This window comes from Tuber melanosporum, assembly GCF_000151645.1.
Source record: "Tuber melanosporum whole genome shotgun sequence assembly, scaffold_77, strain Mel28".
NCBI lineage: Eukaryota > Fungi > Ascomycota > Pezizomycetes > Pezizales > Tuberaceae > Tuber > Tuber melanosporum.
This window is the reverse complement of record NW_003299125.1, coordinates 465,982-486,076: the sequence shown is the minus strand read 5'-3', so window position 1 is coordinate 486,076 and position 20,095 is coordinate 465,982. Positions and strand designations below refer to the sequence as shown.

Here is a 20,095-nt window from a genome sequence, read left to right as displayed (position 1 = left end):
ACCCACTACTTCCACTACGAGTACACTCCCACGTTAAACTAGGGCAATAGTGTTTGGCAGCCGTTCGGCATCCGTGCTGTCAGACAAGCATTGTTTTTTTCAGTGGTGCTTCTTTTTTACTCGTATGATACAAGCACTCCCTCCCGGCAACACAGCGCTGTTTCGAAACCCACGGTATCGGTGCTGCCCAACTGAATCAACCCATTCTACGGTAGTTCACTGACTACGTTTTCGGGCTTTGAAACCTCCACACCCCACTCTCCATAAAGTCCACTGAGGTCATCTGCCGGAGTTGGTACCGCGCTTGGGGCACAAGCGAGCCATCACTGGGCACAGGGCTACCTAATGCAGACTTTTACTGGCTGGAAGCGCGTTGTGACTGGACCGGGCCATAAAAGTGTCGAGTGACTACTAATGGTAATTCCAATTTCTAGCTTACAGGAAATTTTGAGTATGCAAAAGCTTATCTGTAGTTAAAGAACAGACTCGAGGGAGCTTCTCTTTCAGGATCTTATGAATCCAAGCATATCAAATCATATAAGTTAACTTCCATACAGCTACCTGACTGCACCTCGCAAGCAGACAGCTATGATAAGCTCACAGAGCCCTTAGGTTAGGAGCCAAGGGTGCCTTGGCGATTCGCTATCAGCTTCCCCGCAATACCACCCCCACCCGGGGGCACGAAGTATGATACAAGCACATGTACGTGCTTCCGAGTGGATGTGAGAGCGAGCCTACTTACCGGTATTAGGCAGGAAATTCTGCCCGGTTGCAGGGTAATACCCGCATCCAGCTCATCGGAGGCTGACTTGGCACTACACATAACTGGGACTCAAAAAGTTTAAAAGATTCTCGGGTTCACCAACCTTTTCTTCAAGGTGGACAGACACATGTGGTCCTAGACCTCCCGAGTTTTCTACGCCAATTACTTCAGGTGAAGTTGAAACGAGAGCCAGCATTAAGATACTACTCAAGGGGTACTATCCGCACTCTTCAGAAAATATCACAAGATCTCGGAACCATTGGCGCCAGCAGCGGTGCGAAGATACTGTAATTTCCACAATCTACAGCAAACGGAAGGGAAGTGCATGTGCCCGAGTAAATACACGATACTGTAGCACATGAGCTCAATGGCTCTCCTTCCACATCCGAGTGCCGGCATTAAACCGGGGCACCGGGAAAGCTACATGTGCCTGCAATGCAGTGTTTGGACATGTAGGAGTACAAACCCATATTTGGGAAACAAGTTCCGTGTCTTAGATTCTCCCCAAGAAATTGGGCATGCCAGCCACGTTAAACTGTCTCGATTGCCCACCCTCAAACAATAGTACTGGTAACTCCCCACTGCAGCCTGCGCTAACAAATCCGGTTGGGGTCCGGGGCCGATTGATCATGCCAACTTTCCTTCATCCAGGATAAATCGGTTCGAAATTTCGAGATTGCCAAACAGTCAGAATCATTAATATTACTAACTTATTGTCAGACAACCGACGCCTACATTATCAGTCCCAATTAGAGCCTTATGTACGGCAGAGAGGCTTCCTTGGCATCTCGAACCTGACTATGCTACTTATCCCGTGGGGCGGGGCGCACTCCATTCCTGCCCGTTGGGGCACTCCCGTGCGGGGGAATCAAAATCACAGCTCGGCTATTGGCCGAGACACTTGAAATAGACGGTTCGTCCACTCATGCACTAAACTATGCTGGGGGGAGGGGGGGGAACTGAAGGTTTAGGGAGGAATGGGGACACGCAACGGGTGGAAAACACCGGTACTAGTGTACGGTAGTGGTTTTGAATGATGCAGGTTAGAGGGGGATTTCAGTACGCTATTCACTAGCTAATATGATTTTGCAGGCAGCCGAGATCTCACAGCCAAGGGGAGATTGGGGAGTCTGGCCCTGACCATTTGGGATGCAGGCAGTAACTCCGTCGGAAGCGCGCAACGTACGAGCAAATTCTTACTGCACGAAGTCTGCCGGCAGGCGATAAATTGATTGACAATGGCGTGGTTTTACATAATGTTATCCGGGCTGTCTATCACAAGCTAATACAAGTGCCACAAATACATTATGGACATGTTGCAAACACCCCCAGATTGCGATACACTGCGGTGAGATGTCTGACCATAACACCCCTTGTCAATGATGGCTCCCGAGAGCACCCTGGGATTTCCAAAGATACGGCTCTTGGAGTAGGGCGCCCTCCTTGGAGTCCCAGGTGCCAGGTATGACCTTGTTCGGCAGCTCCCCCGGCCACGTCTTCGGATATCCCTTGGCCAATGCAGAGGGTAAGAGCAGCCAAAAGAAGTAACGGCAATATATCAAGAATGTTCGGAGCGATTACCAACCGCATCATGTATGCAATAAATTCGGAACGCCTTCGAGCAGGGTGGCTGGGAGGATGTGAGGGTATTTCTTTTATTTTACTCGTTTTTTATTGTTTTTTATTTTTATTTTTATTTTCTTATTTCCCTATCTCTCTCTTCTCTCTCCCGCGACCGACTTTTTCTCTTGATCGTCAACTGCAAAGGGATCCCGATCGGGAAGATATGTCATGGGAACGCCATGCATTAGTTTCTGATTGCCTTGGGATTACGGCTTCTGCACAGTGGGACTGGGGTCACTGGCGGCAGGGAGTGAGTGTGGGCCGTGTGCGATTAGTGGGGTTCCGACTCACACGAGATTCACTGCACAATTCAAACGTAAAATGGGCAAAAACACAGAGGTGGTGTGTTGGCATGCCGCAAAGGTGTTGACTACTGCTAGGATTATCTGAGGGATGCTGCGGTGAGCAAGGTCCGATGCTATGCTTGAGCGCGTTTCTGGGTTGGGTTCGGCAGCAAACAGTTCATCAACCGAGGAGTAGTTTTCGCACATCAAACCATGATTCGAGAGAGGCAGTACCACAACAGGGATGGGAAGAGTTGCCATTAACTACATGGGAAGGGACTAGCTACGGCTCTAATCCTTAGACTTTGGCCTTATAGGACGGGTGAGGTTCCACGGTGGTGAGGAGCAGATTGAGTGAGCGGCTATTGGTTTACCAGAAAAACCAAAGCGGTTCAAGCGTTCAGGTACGATTGGTAGGTACATGATGCCGAGTGATTAATTATGATGCATGTCTGAAATGCCGGTGTGAACGTAGAGATCCGGGGTGTAAGGGGGCTTTTTGTTTTTTCCTCTGGACCAAATACTGAGTGGTGGAATGAACGAACAGCCTTTTTTTTTTTTTTTTTTCTTTCCTGTGGGTATTATATTAATAGCAGCGGACCATTCTGAGGGTTTTATTTATCTAGGCTTGCTCGTGGATAGCATACACAATACAACTGGAGCGACGTTAAGAGCGCCATGGCCGCCGATGCCGCATTTGGTTAGGTCCGAGACGTGGGGTGATGGAGGCTGGATATTGGGGGTCGCAGGGCTACAAGTACTCGTACAGTACCGTACTCGAGCACAGTACAAGTATCCGGTGTGAAATACCCTACCCGAACATTCGAGTCTGAGTGCAGCGTGGGCGCTCAGATGCTCACAAGTAATTTGCCATTCAAATCTTTCATCCCTGTGTTCGGGTACGAGCTGCGAGTACTCCATGCCTGCTACCTGTACTGCGCACTTTTTGGATAGGCTACTCCACTATATATGTGGTTGTATCTAAGAATGGCTAGAGGGGAAGCAATGAATTACGGGGGGGCAAGCAGTTTACAATAATTTGGGTATATCCGCTATCATATTACCCCCCCATATTTTCGAAAGGAAAAGAAAAAAAAAGAGGGAGGCTAATAAATAGGATAGGATAGATGGACTGTGCAAGTAGAGAGCCAAAAAAGAAGCGTGCGCATATTCTCTCGGAGGATTCTATCCCTCTACAGACGCTAACTCGGGTCGGGACCGATCAAACTGTTACCGGTACCAATTATACAAGTACGGTGCGGTACCGGTACTGTGCCACGAAAGTGTAATTATGGGAATTTGTCCCAGTATATTTTTCCGAGACAAGAATTCCGGCGATTACCGCTATTCTTCCCCATCTTACTGCGCAAATTCGATACCCAGCCAGCACATCTCTTTTACCGTTACCGTGTTGCAAGCAGTCGATCTGCATGCATGATTGCTTTTTCCCCACGGATTGATTGACCGAATTCACGAGCTAAGGGGGGATGGGAATATGTTCATCGAATAATACAAGACCGGCAGCGCTCGTGGGAGGGGTGGCATCAATACCGAAGGCACGGTTAAAAGTGTATTCTGGAGTGGGGTGAGGAATGGCTTGCCAGATTTCCCAACCAAGGGGTTGGAAAAAAGCGATTCCTTAAAAAAGGACCAGTCTCGAATGGGACTGTTCAACTTACCCGATACATTACCAAGTTCCTCTAACCCACCTTCAGAAACCCTTGTGTGATGTGATATACTGTATGTGTGCATGTAGTATAGGTACTTGGGTGGGTGAGTGGGTATGTTGGATGTACGGTAGTCCCTTTCCCTTCCCTCCCCTCCCCTTCCCTTTCCTAGTCCAAGGTGGAGGAGGGAGGGGAGTGTGAAGGGTGAGTGAGTGCGAGTGCGAGAGTACGGTATGTGTGGTAGGTGGTGGTGCTTTGGTCTACCTCTCACCGACAAAAGGGGCGTTCAACAGGAGCGGAAGAAGAGAGGGATTGCGCAATTGGGTTCTGCACTCGAATTGTTCACTGGGGAATTTCTGTGGGGGCAGGGGGTGTTGGCTTGACGATTTCAATTCGATTCGGCAGTTCGAATTATACGACAGATTATCGAACTCCACCGAGTCGGGTGAGTGGAGTGTAGTTTAGCGAGGGGAGGGAAGTTGACGGAACGGGATCCTCATCGGCGGGTTGGGAAAGGAAGTTCTGGCGGTTGCACGGTTGATATAAGGCACCACCTGTCCCGCCCCTTCGGTAACAATTAATAGATGCTTTTCTGGAATTCTAAACTCTCTGATCGGCCTTTTTTTCTTCTTTTCTATCTTGCTGCCTGTAATACTGAAGTGCAAGACAGTGGGTATAAGATTTTTTTCCTTCCCTTCTCCCCATTTTCTTGCTAGGAATCGAGAGATCCCATACACCCTGCTACAAACACAACCGTCGAATACAAACCCACGCTCTCTCCTGCGACAACATTGAGGGACAAACAAGAATACCAGAAACTAGGAAGGGAGGAAGGAAAATAGATAATAAATACTATCCCCCATGCACGAAGACGAAGGGTAAGTTTGTGCATCTAGTAGTGGTTCTTTTTTTTCTTCCTTCATTTTTTCAACCTATTTACCTCCCTTAGACCCCCATGAGATTTACTGACACAAAAATCTCACAACATGAGTAGATACAGTTATTCCGAAGAGGAGGAGGAAGTAGAATATTCTCCGGATGAAGAGTTTGCATTTCCCATCTTCAGGGCTAGCCCAAAAGCGAGCAAACTAACTAGGGTTAGACCTTCATCCCAGGAGGAGTATGATGACAATCTCTCCACAATGTCCCTTTCAGATTCAATAACGGATTATGTGTATGAGAATGGTCGACGGTACCATTCATATCGTCAGGGGAGCTATGTTAGTAACTAATTACGAACAATTGGAGAATCTAATGCTAATGATGGGGTAGGTATTCCCTAATGACGAGGTAGGCGTTTGATAGTGAATTCCTCTGTTGAAGGACTCAGCTTATGGGTCGTAGCTAGAACAAGAGCGATTAGACCTAATGCACCACCTCTGGAGATTGGTTCTGGGTGGAAGATTATACTCCGTTCCGATAGTTGAGAGTGAAGTTGAGAGGGTGCGTGCGCCTGTCTCGTTTCCATATGTCAGAACTATTAACCAACAACTCAGATATTGGACGTTGGGACGGGTACTGGTGAGATCTTCCCGCGTGTGACACATTGAAAGGGTGGGGGGTGAACGTTGCTAATTTTCAGGCATCTGGGCAATTGACATCGCTGAGTATTACGCCATTGTGCTCCATGCTTACTTGTTTGTTTGTTTGCTTGCGTGTGAGAGGATTATGGTTGTTGATGGATAGAATAATAGCCAGATATCTTCTGCCCAAATCATCGGAAACGACCTCTCGCCCATCCAACCCAGCTATGTTCCTCCCAACCTCCGCTTCGAGATAGATGATTGCGAAGAGGATTGGCCCTTTCCCGACAATCACTTTGACTTTATTCACATTCGAAACTTGGTTGGGTCGGTGCGTGATTGGGACAGGATATATGTCCAGGCTTACCGGTACCGTGCTGCCCTATCACTAACAGTAAACACTGCATTTACTAATTTATTAATTTGGGGAAGAACACTGAAGCCAGGTGGCTGGATAGAGCTCAAGGACAATTTTCGTCCGTTCGAATGCGACAATGGAACCCTGAAACCTGACAATGTGTTGCGCACCTGGGTGGACAACTTCGAAAAGGCTACCATTATAGCGGGGATAAATTGGGGCACTGCAGCAGCTGAATTTAGACCCAGTCTTGAGAAGGCTGGGTTCAAGGCGGTCACCGAGCAGATTCACAAAGTTCCGCTTGGGTACGTCCCTGGGTAAACTTGTGCCTGCCCCATTGTAGTGTGCAACGGTCATGGTGTATGGACGACTAATGAGGGCAGAACATGGGCGGGAGATCAGGGCGACAGGATGAGGGAGATGGGTATGATTTCCCCTTCCTGTACTGACTTACCGAATCGCATTTAGCTGATGGTGGGTATAATAATGCGCTAGGTACATTCCAAAAGGAGATGCTGATTACTGGAGCGGAGGGCCTGACGCTGGCGATGTTTACTCGCGTGCTCGGGTGGGACAAGAAGGAAGTGGACGTGTTTGTTGCTAGCGTGCGGGAGGCACTGAAGGACCCTGCGATCTGCGCATACACCAGATTGTGAGCTTCCCCTCCTTCCCCTTTGGTCCGTCAATATTCTCGAGCTTGCATGCACTGACCAACGCAGTTTCATAACGTACGGCCAAAAACCAATGTGAAATCTCAAAAGAGGGAGAAAGAGAAAGAAAAAAAAAGAGTTGAAAACAATAAAAATAAAAATAAATTAAAAGAACACGATTGTATAATAATAATAAAAAGAGGGAGAAGGAGAAAGGGAAAAAAAAAACACATAACACTTCACTCGCACTCTCGTGCATGAACAATCACATCCTCCTCCCCCCTCACCTCACCCAAACTCCAATATCATACTACTGTATACTCAAGTATGTATACCTCCTCATATCCTTCGCGCCCGATAACCTTATTCAAGTGCCCCCACCCAACCAACCTCCCCAGCCCACTCACTACCCATCCCCGCACGCTGCACAACCAAACACCCCCCCACCCCCCGAATTGTTGAAGCATCCCAACTGCAAGCAGGCATGGGGAACTATAGTACGTTTCCCCGATGCTAGCGCATAGCCAGGCCGGGGCGTAATGTAAATTCAACCTGACTTGTATAAAAATCCTTTATTCTAACGAAAAAGTATGGCATCACTTCGGACGGGCGGAGGGGCGGACAATAAGTAACGAATAAGTCGCTCCAGGTAGTCTAGGGTGAGACGGCGGTGCGGATATAAAGTGCGCAAAAACTAAAACAGAAAAAAACTTGCCCCCCCCCAGGCTGTGCGATGGCCATGGTTTACATATCCCTCTCTTCCGTCCTTTCATATAGGGTAATCTATCTGTTGGTACTCTACCATACTCCACCTAGCACCAGACTTCTTTCGGGCCGGCCAAAAGCTCCCCTTTTCACCCGGGTAGAAACAAAAACTAATCAAGGTTGAACCCAACACGCCTACACACTTTCTTGCGCGAGACCACGTGATCAATGTTCGTAAATGAATCACGAACCGTCACTCGACTTTTGCCTAAATAGGTCATCCTCCGGAAGAGTTACTCAAGCGCTGGATGGTGTGGGGGGAAAGGGATGCGGGGGGTGGTATCCAGTCCTCAAAGGGTTATTAAAGAAGACGTAGCTGTATTCCTGTACGATAGCTGGCGAGTGATTTCCGGCAGATTGTGGAATTCCGGTACCAGTCTTGGGGGGGTGGTGCCCGGCGTTGGGGATGTGCGGAAGCCAGCGAAGCTATAACTGTTAGACGGGCCCCATATGGAGGGGTGAGGGGATATACGGGAATTGTGTATAATCCCAACGTGACCTCCCGCTCATGTGTCTTCCCTTCATCCTATGGTACACCATTCACGTTAGCCCCGCCGCACGCACACACAAACCCCGCGCCGGAGAAGGGGAGAGACTGACAACGCCTCCAACCCGCGCAAAACCCCAAACACATTCACGCCCTCTGGATCCTCAACCACGAGTGCCAGGCCGCGCAGCTCTATCTCAATCTTCGTGCACGCGGGCGAGCACGCAAAAGCTAGACATGCCGGGTACCGGGTTATCTGCCTCTCCGAGCCCCTCAGAATGACCCTTTGGCGGAGGGGAATGATGCCGGGTATGTACTCTACCAGCCGGAATATCGGGTGTAAGTCGTAAGTTGTTTTCAGTGGCACCCCTGCGGCAGGGGAAGGGCAGGGCGGCAGGGTGAAGAGGATCCTCCGCAGGGGTGCTCGGGTGGTGAGTTCTTCGTGGAAAGTCTTTGACACGGATTGCGTTCTCAGCAGATCCTTCATGTCGAGGTTTCGGAGGATGTCCACGAGAAGGAAGGGTGGGATTTGGCCAGTCATTTTTCCCAACCCCACATTGTCTTTCCTTTCTTCCCTCTCTTCCCTCTGACAGCTCGTGGAGAAGAAGGATGAGATGTGGATGGGTAGGTGGTGAGTGGGCTACGGTAGGGAGGTTTGGAGGGGAGTAGGGGATGAATTGTTGGTGGTGAATACTAAGTGCTAGCCACCGGGTATATATCATGAGATTCGTAGACGCCTAGGGAGACGCTGGTCACAAGGGTGCGTGACGCGATTTCACGGTGAAATTGATTCACTTGGGAACTTGGCTACGGTACTGTTGACTATAGTATAGTGCTGGTGCTTGTACTCGTATAGTACGCAAGGTGTTTATCCCATCCTACCGGAACCCGGTACAGTAGAGCACCTCATTGTCCTGGGGATGGAGGGACCTGCTTATCGATGGGATATCTGGATCTGGAGGGTGTCACAAACCTGCCAAGGTGTTTATCCGTTTGTTAGTCCTGCCCGCTTACCGGTACTATGTACGACGGGGGGATTTGCGTGAAGCAATCCCGACCCAACCCAGCTTGCGGGTATCATACAGCACTCTATGATACTATCCAGACTACAGTTAGTTAGTGAGGGCGGAAAAACAAGCCTTTCCCTTCCTCCAGGTCCTTCCCTTTACCCGTACTGTACCGATAATAGTCTAAAGCCAGTCCGTCTCGCTTACCAGAACAGCTATCAAGGGTCTTCCTATCCTTCCTATCCTTTCCTTGCGTGGTCATCCTGTTCCATTCCTGTCTCCAACGTTTTGTCCAAGCAATTTTACCCAGCGGCATTACGAGTACTCTCCACATCCACCCCATAACATTACCACACCCACCAACCAACCCAGTCCAGTCCAGTCCAGCTCGTCGCGGAATCAGCATATTTGCCTCCTCGCACTCGTATTCCACAGAGGTATGGTGCTGTACTGTGCAGCCATGTATGTACTGTACGGTATCATGGCTTAAACCTCGGAATAACTACTCAAGTACTCCACCCGACCAATCTTTGCCCGAACTGGAAGCGGCAACGGGCGGGGATGCCATGGCTGCGAGCGGGAACAGTCCTAAGAAAGGAGAGGGGAATACTGTACTAGTACTTGTACTTGTGATGATCGGAAAAAAGAGCAGGGTCGAAAGAAAGACGGTTGAGAAGAAAAAGGTTCAAGTTTTGGCATGTTGCATACAGGTACTGTATTTTGTACTACAGTGAAACCTCAGTTATCTCCAGGTCCCTGGGAGACCGAATCTCCCAGAAGTAAAGGGGGGATGGAAAATAGCAAATAGGCTTGGCAGAAAGAGGGTGCTAAATCAAATCTAAACAAGTAATAATTTATGATGGCACACACAGTATGCTTTTCAATTTATAAAGTAGAAAAAACCCCATTCCCCTGAACATATCAATTTGGTTTTCACTTTACCCCAAGAATACCAAGTAGCCACTTATCCCCCTTTCCAACATATTGCCTAACCCCACAGGCATCTAACTAGAGAAAGACAAATTTTCTGCTGAGGTAAAGTATGACAAAATACATTGCTGGACCGTGGACTCTTGGAGCTTCTGAATCCTCCAAACCTTTTCTAACTCTCTTAGAGACTGAAGCACATTAATTCCTATGTTCAGAATGTTAGAATCAATTAATAGCTTGTTAATCAAGCTACGGGTAGCATTCAAGGCCTCTGCAGTTGAAGGTGAGTGATTGCTCTCAGGCAGCTCTGCCAGATCACTGGTAGTATCTCTATGGGTGCTTCGACTAGTCTCTTTTTCCTGCTCTTTAGCATGATCAATTATACCAATGATTTCTTTATCTGTAAGCTCTCCAGCAACTATCACCTCAGATACTGGGTTTAGAAAAGCTTTAACAGCCATGAGATCATGGATATGAAGCCGTTGAAAGTTTCTTTCAATAGATACAACCAACTCAGTAACCTAAATAAAGTTGAAATAATAAGTAATTAAATTCTTTATATTCCTATAATTTAAAAGGAGCAAGGGGAGAAGATCAACTGACTTCATCATATGTGGTATGGGAGAGAAAAAATTGGTCAGGACTTTGAATTCTTTGCTCTGCATGTGCTCAGTATTCTGCTACAGGGCTAAAAGTTAGAATAGGATCGCTGGTTCGCTGAACTGGTAATCCAGGTCCAAAATTTCCCTTAAAACTAACATACTTCCAGCAGTTTGAGATTGGTGTAACAGTAACCTTAGACCAGGCTTCTTTTCCAAGTTCTATCGCTTTCAACAGTGAGATCTTGAATGAATTTGGTGTATTTTCCTCATCGTATAAAATTGCTAGTCAAAGGAAACCCTGATGGTAATATGCTTTAAAGGTTTGAATAATTCCAGAATCAAGTGGTTGAAGTTGAGAGATGGTATTGGGAGGAAGAAATTCCAAACAAATACACTTAAGAGTATAGTCAATTGGTTTAATATGAGCAGAGCAGTTGTCAACTACAAGAATTATTTGGCTCTTTTGTCATTTCATATCTTCATCAAACCTTTTCAGCCATTTAAGCCATATCGTTCTAGTCATCCATGCTTTTTTGTTGAAGCAATAGTCATAGACTAAGCTTTTCATACTTCTTTTCCTAAAGCATCGAGGTTGACGAGCATGCTCAATAATAAGTGGCTTATACTTATCATTTCTGGTTTAGTTAACACAAAAGCCATATTTCAGGGGTATTTTTTCTCCTTTTTGACCATTTGTTTGGTGAAGAAAAAGATCTATTGAGGGTGGCATTTTATAAAAGAGACCTGTTTCATCGAAATTGTACAGGTCTTTATCTGCATAATCATTACAGGCCTCGTTGATTTGATTAATCTGTTCTGTGTGATCACTAAGGTTAACAGAACTACCTTCTCTATATAATAGAATCTGTAAAGTACTGTTCGCAATTTGAACTTTTCTGGCTACCCATAGCTTCACTTTAGTCGATTTGCCTCTAGGATATGTTCAAGTTCATAAAATCAGGTTGCTTTTGCTCTAATAGCCTCTTCGGTGAGAATGATCCCTATAACCTCACTTTTTTTTTTTTTTTTTTTAAAAAAATGACTCTTAGAAAGCAAATCTTCTAAAGTGTTCGCAAAGTGCTAGTTATATTATTGGTACATAGTACAATAGTTAGCAGGTGGCCTCCTCTACCAGAGAGGAGGTGAGAGCTGAGAACTAAAGGAGATTTCGAAGGTGTACTGAGAAATAAAGAAGTAACTATTCAATCAAGTATATTGAAATACTGTCTGTCGCAGTCTGCCTTTTCTGTTGTGGAATCAGGCGGTTTTTAAATACACAAATCTTGTTCATGTCTAACATGAAGGAAACTAATCAACGATATCAAGCAATACTCTTTGGTAAAACAAACCAAGTATCAAAACAATACTTAAAACAATATATAAAATAAAACTAAGTATCAAACGATACTTAAAACAAACCAAGTATCAAAGCGATACTTAAAACAAAACATAAAACAAAGTCAAGTATCAAATGATACTTTAAACAAACCAAGTATCAAAGTGATACTTAAAACAAAACATAAATCAAAACCAAGTATCAAACGATACTTAAAACAAACTAAGTATCCAATCAATACTTAAAACAAAATATAAAACAAAACCAAGTATCAAACGATACTTAAAACAAACTAAGTATCAAAGCAATACTTAAAACAAAACATAAAACAAAGCCAATAACTGAGTACCCGTACCGGTTATATTCTCCAAAACAAAACAACTGTTTAAACAAATAAAACCTAATAATCATCAAAAGCGTAGTCTGAGAAACTAAAGGCTTCAGTTTCCGCTATCAGCTCACCATTACAAGTGTCATACCAGGGGTAAGAGGAAATCCTAAGAAAAGAGTTAGACTTAAGGAAATGCAAATCACAGTAGTCACGAATACCAGATTCATGCTGTACATCTACCTAAGCGCTATTGCAATCAGGGCAGTAGTCTACTCAGAGGATGGCGAAGTAGTCTTCAGGTTGGATAACATCGCAGTTTAACAACAGTCCAACAAGCTGTTGTCACAGCCTCACATTGAGTGCCACATAGTTTGACATTGTTATGGTATTCAGATGATGGGTAGCGATCAGGTAAAGTTGTCGAGAGCCTGCTCCATAGCCTGATTTTCCTCATTGCTGCTTTCGAATTCCAACTCAAAGTATGTTGTCCAAAATGCATTCCTCGCTTCGAGTTCTATTTACCATTACTCGGTTTCTAGAATTGTTAGTGTCCAGCACATTGTGATGTAATTTATTATTAGAGGGAGGGATTCGTTTAGCATGTTGTCTTTCCACGATTCGTTTACCACATCCATAGTGTGCTCTAGTCCTTCTTATAGTTCCCAGCTGTTTTTGCTTGTTGGGTATCCTTTCTATTTGACCAGGAACTGATAATTCCTATGCTAAAGATGGTAGTCTCGGATTTCTTCAACTTTCCATTCATCTTCATCTTTCTTATCAATGATAATAGGTATAGGTTGAGAGTGGATTCTTCCAGGGAATTTGGAGTTGTCATTTGGGTGCAATTGCTTGACACCAGATGCGTTCAAGATGGCAGTAGTATGGTGGTACTATTAGGCGGAGACAACTTGATAGACTTCAAGATTGTTTACGCCAATCGAGATTCGTTTTTGTAGATGGAGATTGTCTAGGAATGCTTGGACTTGGCTGGTTTTGTTTATGACTACTAGGAGCGAAGTAAAGTAGGTAAAGTAGGGTAGAATCGTAAACACAATATTATATTGTTAAGGTCTCTTCTCCATTGCTTGATGATGTCTAAAGCTTTGGGAGGCACTTTGATATTTATATTCTGCGTCTGAGTGTTCGCGGACTACATCTATTTATTATACAACTATGTACTTCTTCAATCGTAATTCGCAATGTCGAGTTTTCTTCCAAGGTGAGAACACCTGTGAACCCTGAAAAACATCACACTCTCTTCGGTAATTACAATATTTATTCTTAGGAAGCGTGCTGTCCCCAATAGTAATATCCCGATTATGAGAGTCTTTAGACTCATGGCTTAGTTCTTAAGTCGAACAGAGTTGGCCCCAATTGTCTTCGCCATTGATAAAATAATCAGTTTTATCTACAACTATATCTGCAAAGGTGGTCATTATGACAACCATTATAGGTCATCTAACTCTGATCCTTTGTAACTCCATACCCAACCCATAGATTTTCTCTGGATGACTTCCTATTAACTCATAGTGTAACCGGTATGGGTACTCGGTTATTGGTTTTGTTTTATGTTTTGTTTTAAGTATCGCTTTGATACTTGGTTTGTTTTAAGTATCATTTGATACTTGGTTTTGTTTTATGTTTTGTTTTAGGTATCGCTTTGATACTTGGTTTGTTTTAAGTATCGTTTGATACTTGGTTATTTCTTTTATGTTTTGTTTTAAGTATCGCCTTGATACTTAAGGAGTTTTACCAAAGTGTATCGATTGATACCTTTGATTAGTTTTGTTCATGCTAGATATAAACAGATTTGTGTATTTAAAGACCGCCTGTTTCTACGATAGAAAAAGCAGACTTCGACAGACAGTATTTCAATATACTTAGTCGAACGGTTACTTCTTTGTTCCTCAGTACACCCCCGAAGCCTCGTTTAGTTCTCAGCTCTCGCCTCCTCTCTGGAAGAGCAGGCCACCTGCCAACTATCGTATCTATTACCGATAACGTGATTAGCACACTGCGAACACATTACATTTTTTTAACCTCAGCAAGTGGTTAAGAACCTGTCCCCGGATTTAGGCCTGATCAACCTATCGATATCCACCTTAGAACGCTAGCGGAGAGAAGCGGCAGAATCACAGCACATTCGGCTTCATCTCAAACCCAAGATAGAGTCTTTGACGACCAGGAGTGGGAAGCAAATCCCATGGCAAGACCTTACAAGAAAGAAACACCCCCGGCACTCTGCTAAAGAGCTGGGCGATCCTGCAAACAGGGAAGACACACAACTTCCAGGAGAATTCCCTTCTACTCCAGCAAAGAAGCCTTCCTTTGATCCTCCAATCGACCCCGAATCCAGTAGCGAATCAGAAATGGCTAGCACAGGAGGAGGGCCCTCTGGAGGAGGAAAATCTCGGGCTAGGTCTGAAGAAGAGGAAGTACCCGCAGCTTTTGAATCTCCTAAGTTTAAACTCCACCTGCCAGCGAAGTTTACAGGAGAAGGAAAAGACCTCAAACCTGAATCTTTTGGCTGATGGGCGACGGAACTCACACACTAGCTTCTCCTGCAAGGGAAAGATGTAGAAGACTGTACAACTGGACTATACATTGGATCATTCTGCGAGGGAAAGGCAACCGATGCATACCACCAATGCTATGAGGAATACGGCGGGAATGCAAGATTAAGAGGAACTACAGTTCTCGATTACCTGAAAGGACGATTCCAATCCTCTATAACCAACGACCTCTTATATAACAAATTCAACCAGCTCCAGCAAGTTAACGGAATACATGTCAAGAGAATCACCGCTGTGGCTATGGACCTGATGATGTATAAGGACCGAATGGAGAAAGGAAGTATCTCCAAATACATCCTGAAGCGTTGATTCTATGATACTATGCACCCTACCCTCCGGCGAGAAGTAGAACAACTCGAGGAAGACGGCGACAATATTGCAGTAATAATTGCAAGAGCAGAACGAAAGGACGCCATTCTCCATGAGACCAAGGCCTACAAAACACAGACATCCTCTAGTAGGAATAGCCAGCCATGGCACAAAGCCTCCAGCAACTCTGAAGATGATACCACAATGGTTTTCAAGAAGAAAACATAATCCTCCAAAGAATCGAGACGGCAGAAAGGAGAATGTTTTGAATGTGGAAAAACAGGACACATGGAAAAGAACTGCCCTATGAAGAAAGGAAAAGGAAAGGCAATTAAGCAAGAGGCATCAGCCAACAATGTTGAAAGCCATAATACCCAATCCAGCGAATATGAGGAGATCCATATCGGATATATTGATGTGGAATGCAACAGTGTTCGACCTCCAACTACATTCAAAGCACACACTGCTCTGGAAGGTACTATTCTGATCAATGGTAAAAAGGCCCGAGTCCTATTGGACACTGGTGCAATCGGAAGAGATATGATCAGTAATGCCTTTGTCTCTGTCCATGGACTCCCAACTCGAGACCTTAACCAACCCATACCAGTCAATATGGCAGTAAAGGGATCACGATCCACAAGCCATAAAACCTGTAGCGGGACTATTCGACTTGGTTCTGCTGTGCTACCCCCCCAGGAAATGCTGGTTGGAAATCTAGCCAAATATGATGCCCTAATAGGTATGCCATTCCTGAACCGCCACAAAGCTATAATCAGGTGTGGGGAATCAACCATCGATTTCCCAGATCAGAAGGTCAGAGTCTCATGCAAGCCAACAAGCAGAGAGTACGAGCTGTAGTCTGTGAAGGAACTGCCCAACGACTATTGGATGAATACTCTGATGTTTTCCCTGATCAAATACCTGAAGAACTACTGCCGATGAGAGAGGTGAACCACCACATTCGCCTCTGAGACCCCTCTAATCTCAAGAACCAACCCTCCTACTCTATTCCTGACGTATATAAAAGCCCACTTTGTGATTGGATCAACCAACAACAAAGAAGAGGAGTCATCTGCGGGGCAGAAGTCCCAGGTGCCGCTCCTATATTTGTTCAACCCAAAGCAGAGGGCAAAAGAATCCGGCCCTTGGTTGACCTCAAGCTACGGAACAAAAATACGGTTATGAACAGCTCCGCTATCCCAAACCAAACCCAGATCCTAAATGCAGTTGGACAGGCTAGATTCCGAAGTAAGATTGACCTAAGCGATACCTACTTCCAAACCAGGTTAGATCCAGAAAGCTAACGCTACAACAGTTTCAAAACACCCTTTGGAAGTTTCATTAGCCGAGTTATGTTACAAGGTGATATGAATGCACCCGCCACCTTTATGCGAATTATGGAAAACCTCCTGAGCGAATACCTGCACCATTTTGTCTGTGTCTACATTGATGATATTCTCATCTTCTCGAACACCAAAATAGAACATGCCTACTATCGAGGTCTAGTTTGTACCAAACTAAGGGAAGCAAAATTCTACGCTAGTAGAAACAAATCAATCCTGTTTGCCGATAAACTCAATATCCTAGGACATGTTATCGATGATGAAGGAATACATGCAGCCACGGGAAAAATATCCTGTTTAACGGAATGGACAACACCCCGGAATCAAAAGGAACTCATGGGATTCCTAGGACTAGTCCACTATATTTCCCAGTACCTACCATACCACGCCACTCTGACAGCGCCACTCACAGACCTTACAGGCAATGCTGAATTTGTCTGGACCCACACTCATGACCAAGCCTTTACCAACATCAAGGAGTTGATTAAAAACACTAACGTTATTCAACCTATCCACAATAGTAAACCAGAACCGATATGGCTAATTACTGATGCATCGGATATTGGAGTTGGAGCATAGGTTGGGCAAGGGGCCTCCCATGAAACAGCAAGGCTGGTGGCATTACACAGCAGAAAGTTCACTAACTCACAGATGAACTATGCAACAACAGACAAGGAAGCCCTTGCTGTGATTGATGCTCTTGCCGCTTTCAACCACATTCTGATGGGCAATACCTTCACTATTGTTACCGACCACCAACCCCTCACTAATCTTAAAACAGAAAGAATACCTGGAAGGAGAAGAATAAGATGGATAGGTGAAATCAGAAAATACGACGCAAAAATCATCTATACCCTTGGAAGAACGAACTATTTAGCTGATGCTCACTCCTGCCTTTATGAGAATCAAGACCTCGCAGATCCTCCTCTTGTTTATGACCACACAAGACAAAGCGAAGACAGCCCTGACGACACCTCCTATGAACAAGAATCATCGATGACTACTGCCAGCTCTGCCGCTCCCTCCAATTCTTTCTCTTACACCATGTACAGCACTGCCGGAACGGAAAGAGGAAAGGACATTGATGAAGAATGGCAAGACAATTGCACACTCCGCAGCACACCTCCTCACGAATTTGAACAAAGCAGACTCCACTGGTCCCACTATTATCACGATACCTACCCTTTTCACCAGACTGAGATTAAGTGCGGCAACAGATACCAGCGACAGTACTATATGCCTGCTGATGATTCTAAAACACCAGCTGCGACACCGGAGAAGGAGCAGAAGAGATGATCGATGAAGATGAATCGACCCAACCTCCTCATACCCTTAATCCTGTTCCAACACGATACCAAGGTCTTGAAGAACTCGAACAAGCAGCAGCCTACGTGGATGCAATATTCTATTTACACCCCGCACAGTCAGCCCCGCCATCCTCTCCTCCCATAATCAACTCACAACCACTATATGGTGGACCCTTACGAGTATACAACAATGAAACCATTGTCTCGGTCATACCCCCTACTATTCCTGAGCATCGCCGACAACTCTATGAAACCTTTGAGGAGGAGGATGCCCCTATCGAACCAACAAGAGGATCCCTGATTGAGGATGACCGGTATGTTAGATCATCCACAGAACAATTAACTTCCTCTTTTCGAAGTCAAATGATAGCAGGATGTCGCCATGACCCAATTTACTTCAAAGCCATGGATAGCTTCAGGCATGGAGATCTTGCACCCTACAACATATTTAACGGAATAGTCTATACCAGCACCCGTTATGGTGAACATTGCCTATACATCCCAAAAGGCCATATGTTCACTGGAATGACTATTAGGGAATCTGTTATTACTGAAATCCACAACAAAGGACACCACAGTGCAGATCGTAACCTCCAATATGCCTCAGAATATGTTTACTGGCCTGAGATGCGAAAGGACTTCAGTGATTTTGTCAAACAATGCGAACTCTGCCAGGCAAATAAGGAGCGAACACATCTACCTGAAGGGAAAGTGCAGACCCTCCAACTACCATGTGAAATATTCGAATCATATGCCATCGATTTCGCAGGACCATTCAACAAGTCCGCCGGATATGACACCATCTTGGTAGCTGTGGATCGATTTTCTGGATATACATGGCTCATACCAATGAAAGTTACCGATTCCTCCAAAGACACCTGGAATAACCTCCAACGATACCTGTTTACCCCCCATGTGTACCCCTTATCGATTGTCAGTGATGCTGATCCCCGTTTTACTGCCAGATTCTGGAAGCAAACCTTGACCTCCCTCGGAATAAACCACATCATGGCTGCCCCTGGACACCATGAGACTACTGGCCAAGCAGAACGAAAAATCCGCGAAGTTAAGACAGGAATAAGGAACATGATCAATGAATGACAGACTAACTAGGAACCAGCCCTTGTTGAACTGGCTGCATATATCAATGCCAGATTTTCAGATACCTTGGGAATCTCTCCATACAAGGCAATCTTCGGCCGCCAATATCCTCTCCTACCTACAACCCTATTCAAGAACTCCTCAGTTCCTGCCTCCGATGACCACCTCAACCGCCATCAAGCAATTCGGAATGATGCCTTCCAAGCTGCTAAAGCTGCCCGATTCCGAAGTACCACCACTGCTCAGAAGTGACGATGCAAACATGTCCCTATCCTACTAGGTGATATGTTCATGGTACATGGAAACATGTTCATTACCAATGTTGGACGTAGCAAGAAATTACAACCCTGATGGCGAGGACCTTTCAAAGTCATATCTTTTGACGAGCATACAGAAAACTACACTGTCCAGATAGATGGACGCATGTATCACCGTAATACTGCAGTCTTCCATGCCTCAGCTGTCAAGCGACTCCATCCAAATGACAACTCTAAGTTCCCTGGAAGATCCCACTCTTGACCTGCACCTATCATCATCGATAAGAAAGATGAATGGGAAGTTGAAGAAATCAGAGACCACCACCTTTGGCATGGAAATGATCAGTTCCTAGTCAAATGGAAAAAATATCCAATGAGTGAAAACAGCTGGAAGCCACTAGAAGGACTCGAGCACGCTATGGATATGGTGAACGAATGGTGGAAAGACAATATGCTAAACGAATCCCTCCCCCCAACGATCAATTACATCACTATGTGCTTGACACCTACGATGCCAGAAACTGAGCGATGGCATACAGAACTTAAAGCTAGAGATGGATTTTGGGCACCATACTTTGAATCGGAATTCGAAAATAGCGATGATGAAAATCATGCTATGGAACAGGTTCTCGACAACCTTATCTGATCCCGATCACCATCCGAATACCATAACGATGTCAAACTATGTGGAACTCAATGTGAGGCTGTGACAACAGATTGTTAGACTGTTGTTGAACCGCAATGTTATCCAACTTGAAGACTACTTTGAAATCCATTGGATAGACTACTGTCCTGATTGCGATCACGCTTGGGTTGATGTACAGCGCGAATCTGGTATTCGTGACTACTGTGATTTACCTTTCTTTAAGTCTAAATGTT

At 45.2% G+C, this 20,095-nt stretch overlaps 1 protein-coding gene across 1 annotated transcript; it reads left to right on the top strand.

Moving 5' to 3' along the window:
- Window positions 1-5,323: 5,323 nt before the first annotated feature.
- GSTUM_00010937001 (uncharacterized protein) lies at window positions 5,324-6,539 on the top strand (the record flags this gene model as incomplete). Its single annotated transcript, XM_002841602.1, has 7 exons — window positions 5,324-5,382; window positions 5,440-5,557; window positions 5,661-5,677; window positions 5,834-5,858; window positions 5,920-5,978; window positions 6,032-6,229; window positions 6,293-6,539. The coding sequence occupies 7 exons, from the start codon at window positions 5,324-5,326 to the stop codon at window positions 6,537-6,539; spliced, it is 723 nt and encodes a 240-aa protein (XP_002841648.1).
- Between the last annotated feature and the right edge of the window lie 13,556 nt (window positions 6,540-20,095).